Here is a 6,000-nt window from a genome sequence, read left to right on the forward strand (position 1 = left end):
AACTTATCAAAGTAACTAAAGCAGCTTTCTTTGTGTGCACATATAACATACATGCATTGAGAGAACATAAAGAGGAACACTACTTGACAGGGACTGTTGGAGAGATGACATACCAAGGCCACTGTCTCACAGATCTGCTAGAAAACAAAGGAGGAAGGAATGGGAGGCCATCACTCCATCTTCCCCCGTCTCCTTTCACATCATTTTCTTTGCTAGGGTACTTTTATTCTGGCTCCAGACCAAGGACTAATACCGTAATCAGCCATTGCGTAAACCCTAGAAAATGCATCCTTACCTCCCTCTGTGCCCATTTCTTTTATCAAACTATACTAAATGGGAAGCCAAACGTATTCCCAGATACTTACCATACATATATGTATATATGTATGTATGTATCATACACAACCTTTTCAAATTTAACTATTTAAATTATCTTATTTCTTTGTCTAACACTTCAGCGCCAGCTCTGAAACTCGCTTTGAAAACCTAGGAAGGCATCTTCAATATGCTGGAGCTGAAGATATCAAGAGTTAGCTAAATTCTTACAGCATAATTCATATTTGCTCCCCAAGAAAAAAAAAAAAAAAAACAAACAACATAATCAACAGGCTATACACTCACACTATGTCTTTCCGTACACTTGTAAATAGTAAAAGCTATCATTGACTGTTGTGTGATAGTTATACATGTGTTCTGAATAACCATAGACTTTTTTTTCCTTCTCCAAATGAATCACCACTATGCAAGGTTAATTATCTATCAGAATGTTGACAACTTTGACAAAAAAGCAAAATGAACCCCTCAAAAAACAAAGCTCACAATCAAGTATTGCTGATTTCACCAGAAGTCACAATCACTGATCATTAACAAGATGAAGGAAATTCTCCTACACTTCTAAGTATTTTAATTAGATACGCATAGAAATGAGTTTGAAATACAGAAATTAATTCACAGAACTTTACCTTCGTAGCCTCGAGAACACAGATCGTCTGTGGTTCCGTAGACTTTCCACCTACTCCATAAACCAGATCCCTTGTACAGCATAATATTCCTTTCCTGTCTGTTTCCATAGTTGAAAAACAAATCTTCCCCTTGGATTGCAAAGAGGGTCTCATTTCTGCATTCCCATCGCTGAAGTTCACTAGCCTTGTCACAAGGATACAGAGTGATCGGAACCCAGTCTTTCTTCGAAGGCACTCCCAAGCACAATTTGAATGCTACGCTCATAAGCTGGTGATCTGAGACCCACCTGAATTTTTGTGACTCATTTTCTTGAACGCAAGGAGCAGTAGTCACTGAATTAGAACTTTGAGCCAGTACACAGCGCTTGTGTTCTTCATTATATATTAAGAAGATGCTAGTATCTGTAAGACAAAAAACACTGGAATCATTTGGTTTGAAGTAATCTTACCTACTGCCTAAATGAAATATGAATCTGGAAACTACTCTTGGGGTTAAAATCTCATCTGATCAGCAAAAGAAGGTGCGGTACTTCTGTGGCCTACACCTGTTAAAGTGACTGTAGAATGCAAGCAGTTCAGATGTGAGGACATTTCAACTATTTTGCATCAGTGAAAGCATCTACGCTCAAAAGTGCAAAGCAGCTGAGATGCGGATCTAGTGTCTCCTGTAGCTTTACAGCATGGCTTAAAGTGAAGAGGAAAAACACACTCATGGTATTATTCCAAGCTGCAGCCACGGGAGTTATTGAAACAACGGAGCATGCACACCATACACTGCAGATGTTGACACTGAGCACGCCAGCAGCACTGGCTCCTTGATCCTGGCTCCCAGGCGTGAGGAGATGACAACAGCCATTAAGTTCTTCAGGCTCTGCTTCCCCACAGTGGGGAGTTCTGTTCCCATAAGCTCCACTAAAATCCTTAAAGTCTGAACTGAGGGGAAGGATTTTTTTTTAAGCTTCATACACAAGCTACTTGTAGGGCTGGAACGGCATATTCATTTTTCACTCAAGTGCAGTAATCAGTGATTTCTTTCTCCTTTCTTACATTTCTCCATTATGAATGAAATACTGGCAACAGTGGGATTTGCCATCATCAGGTATGTCTCTTAATGACTTATGAAAATCTACAAGGCTCTTCATAGCTCCCAAAGTTATTTCTCCCTCTTAGTAAACAGCGCTTCACAGCATGCATTTTCATGTATTCAAGTTTTATTTCAAAATTGTAACCACTAGAAAAGTTTTTAGCATCTCTTACGCTTGTATGTACTATGGAGTGCAACATTTCTGAGCTGGTCTTGCCCAAAGACTGAGAATTTGTCCTCTCTGATCCCCCAAGACACATTTTAGCACAGTAACTTAATAGTTCTCTCTGATATTGGATCACATAATGTAATAGCATGCACAAGGTCTTAAAACTATTTTAACCAGGCTAGAAGTTAGGAAAGAGAAATATTAATTTATGTGACTCTGGGAATTTAAGGTAATTAAAACATTATTTATATTCATGTATGATTACCAAATTAAACAAATTCTATAATGGAGAAATATTTAAGGGGAAAACAGGTTAATCACAGAAAACTTTCCCTTCTGTACTGAGGCTCCAATGTGGAAAGGATCATATTTTTCTGCAGAAGAACAAACTGGGAACAAATAACCTCTCTCTCAGAGAAACAGCTGACCTAGACTTATCTCATCCATGGTTGTTTCCTTCTCCTGTCCTTTGGCTTCCAACTCACTGGGAAGTAGTGTAAAACTGATGAGCACTGGAGACAGAAATTGTTGCCCTTTGCCAATCTGTTTTACTCACAGACAATACAAGGAAATGTATAATTATCACTGGTGGTGATAACTTTTTTTATTCTTCTTTTCTACTAGCATTTAGCACAATGTTCTTGTAAACTGATATATGCAATGCTTGCAACTCTCCTTTCCTGAAATCTTATTTAAAGTTTCTAGGTAAAAGAGATGTCAGGCATTTTCACATGTGTGGAAAACACTGCCTGATCTTTCAAGCTACTAAAATTGCATTTGTTGCCTAAAATAACATGCCTTATTTTATGCCGCTTATGGTGTAACAGAGAGGATGCTATGCGCGTGAAAAAGCTACACCAAAGTTGAAAGCCTGGATTGCTGCACCCAAGCCTGAAAAGGTGCAGAGTTTTGGCGTCAGAAACAAGGTTAGAAAGCTGAACAAAGAGGTCTGGCCAGTGGGGGGGGGGGAATATCTTTGGTCCTCTGCTTTCCTGACTGCACCTCTACAAAGAGTTAGCAGACTGTAAACACAACGCGGCTGCTTATACAAGGGCCCCAGTGCACACAGGGCTCTGACAGGGAATTATACACAGGTAAGCAGCTAAAGAGCTAACGCAGAAAAGCAGGCATTGAAAGTAAGTTGGCACCAAAACAGTAGGACAGCACAGGAGGCAGCAGGATGCAGGAGCAACTGTGGCTGAGGCTGTAGTTGCAGGATTTCTTTCCACTCAGAGTTGCTCCTGTCTCCTTTCTGTGTTCTGCCTGCTTGGACACCGAAGAGGACTCCCATACAACACTTCCCGTGTGAGTTATTAGATAGTCCAGAAGAATATGAAAAAGCAAAGTATTTGTGCAACACTTTCTATGCCCTGCCAACTCTTCTCTGTAAACACTTGATACCGCTCCCGTCAATATGATGAGTTGTGTCTGTAAAATGGGCTAAGCAGAATGACTCATATAACTGTTACTGTGTTTCACTGTTCTGCAGCAATATTTGTTACAGAGCTCTCATAACAGGGTACCATTCTTTGCTATAGATGAGCTGTAGGTGGTACGCTTAAAGGTCCACCACAGCGTGATCATGAGTACCACAGTCTTGGTACTTTGAATTACACCAGTTTCTAACAGACTAATCCATATTTTGAAAATTACTCTGGGAAGGAGGTTCTTTAAAATGCATAGGAATGTGCCAGGCACAGGAACCAACTCACCTCACCGTTATAACCCATTCAGGGAAATCTAGCATCTTTTCCTTCAACTGTCCTAAGTAGATCCTAAAACAATTTTTCTCACAGGCTTTCATTTTTCTTTACCCACCACACAGTGACTATTTGCCTATCTCTGGCCCCAGCTTATATCCACAGAATTGTGCCATGTACTGTAAAGTCTCACCGGCCAAGTATCTCTTCCACCGTAGAGATTTCCCATATGCCAAGGTAGCTTCACACTCTGCAGCATTTCCAAACTATCACAGATTATGCAAGTGTAAATCAAGAAGCAACTCATGAAGCCAGTGAAGTGCTACCAGGGTTAAACGCTGATGGAGACCATCAGAAGAGCACACCAAAAGCCAGAAGTGAGAGAAGGGGGAGCAATGAGGCAGCAAGCAGGTAGGATGACTGTCTTCTCCAAGCAGACTCTCACTTACCAGATATAGCCTACAATCATTGCTGCTAATTACACAAAGCAAGAAAGGTTACAAGGCAGTGTTATGAAGTTGTTCTTCAGAAGACCTCAAACCGGAGAGCAGAGGATGCTGAGAGGCTTTTGGTAAGGGCAGACACAAAACTTCAACTGAAAAATAGCAGTGCACTAGAAATCACGGTAATTCTCAGAGCGAGAGAGTACGAGCTCCAGGTTTCCCCAAGAGACACAGCTTTCACCTGTTTTCACAGCTCTGATCCGTGCCAATACCTCAGCAACCTTAACATCCCGCCACGAAGGACGCCTGCCAAAAGCAGGTCCCTGGGCCCATTGAAGACCAGAGGACTGGAGCAAAAGCTCCGACACCAGGCGCGAGGCAGCAGCCGAGGGAAAGCTGGGTGGCAGCATGAAATCGATCGAGGGCTGAAACCACAGGGCAGCGGGGGGAAACTGAGGCACGGCCGGTGACAGCCCTGCTTGCGTGCCCATGGTGTTATGGGTGCCAAAAGGCCGCCTCATCGGGCATCTTCGCCTACCGGGCACCTCAGGGTGCAAGAGACAGGTAGGGCGGGCCCCTCGGCCCGCCCCGCCGCATGGAAGCTCCCCTCAGGCAGCACCGACGGGGTTAAAATGGCGGCGGGCTTCTCCACCTGCCTTGACGCTCCCTCCCCCTACAACCCCAGGTCAGGCTGGGCTCGGTGTCCGCCGCGACCCCGCTCTTTTCCGCGACCCATCCCTCGCAAGCCCCTACGGACACTTACCCAGTAGCGGAAAAACCCGGGGCAGAAGTGCGAGGAGAAGCAGGAGTGGGGAGGGAGCCATCGCCGCTGTGAGGAGAGGGCTTCCCGCCGGGCAGGTCCTCCGCACTTGTGAAGGGCTGGTGGATCAGGGGAAAGCTCTGGGCTCGAAATGATAAGGAAATATCCTGTCACATGGGGCGTTTTGAAATAACAGGAATTCGCTGTTCAAACTTTGCTTTCCTAAGCCTTTTTTTTTTTTTTTTTTTTTTTTTTCCTTCCCCCCTCAGCGGAGGGAAGAGCCTCCTTCCAGACACATGCAGGTGATAACGTGGTGATAGCTGAGAGGAGGGCTGGGCGGTTGGGTTTGGGTTGTTTGGGGTTTTTTTGTGGTGGTGGTGGTGTTTTGCTGGGTTTTTTTATCCCCTTTGCCACTCTGTCAGCTTTGCATGTGGGTCAGCCCTTTGTTTTCCAAGAAAACGAGCCAAACCCGCGCCGGGGGGAGGGGGACATTCCCCCCCTCCTTTCTGTGGGAGGTGAACCCAAGTCTGGAACCAAACCCCCGCTCGGAACGACCGGGTTTCTCCGGGACTGCAGGAACAGCAGAGACCTACTTTGGGGAAACCGGGATTTGGGTTGCTTCCCCGCGTCCCTCCTCCCCCGCTGCCGAGCAGGTTGCTCCAGCGGCCGCCGGGAAGCGGGGACGGGACGGGGCGGGGGGCGCAGCCTGTGCCCGGAGTTGGGGGGGAAGGAAGAGCCGGAGGGGATGCGCGGGCTTAGAAAAAGTCTTAACGAGGCATTTTCTGAGCTCCAATAATTGAAATCAAGCCTATTTATTTATTTATTTATTTATTTATTTATTCTTCGGGCTGTGGTGGCTACATCTGCTGTTAACAGGATTCA

General features: G+C 44.8%; 1 protein-coding gene across 4 annotated transcripts in view; it reads right to left on the minus strand.

The window, feature by feature from the left end:
* The window catches only part of LOC134511159 (macrophage mannose receptor 1-like), a 60,651-nt gene extending 55,261 nt beyond the window's left edge, over positions 1–5,390 (minus strand). For 2 of the 4 annotated variants that reach the window (XM_063324715.1, XM_063324714.1), the window contains exons 1-2: positions 5,122–5,390; positions 963–1,364 (exon numbers count right to left, since the gene is read on the minus strand). In XM_063324715.1, coding sequence (XP_063180785.1) covers positions 963–1,364; positions 5,122–5,182 — 463 coding nt within the window. In that variant the 5' untranslated portion in view covers positions 5,183–5,390. Of the gene's footprint in view, positions 1–962; positions 1,365–5,121 lie in introns of those variants that run through there. The other 2 variants (XM_063324717.1, XM_063324716.1) reach the window with 2 other exon arrangements.
* Positions 5,391–6,000: the final 610 nt, after the last annotated feature.

The sequence above is a fragment of the Chroicocephalus ridibundus genome, chromosome 2, assembly GCF_963924245.1.
Source record: "Chroicocephalus ridibundus chromosome 2, bChrRid1.1, whole genome shotgun sequence".
Taxonomy (NCBI): domain Eukaryota; kingdom Metazoa; phylum Chordata; class Aves; order Charadriiformes; family Laridae; genus Chroicocephalus; species Chroicocephalus ridibundus.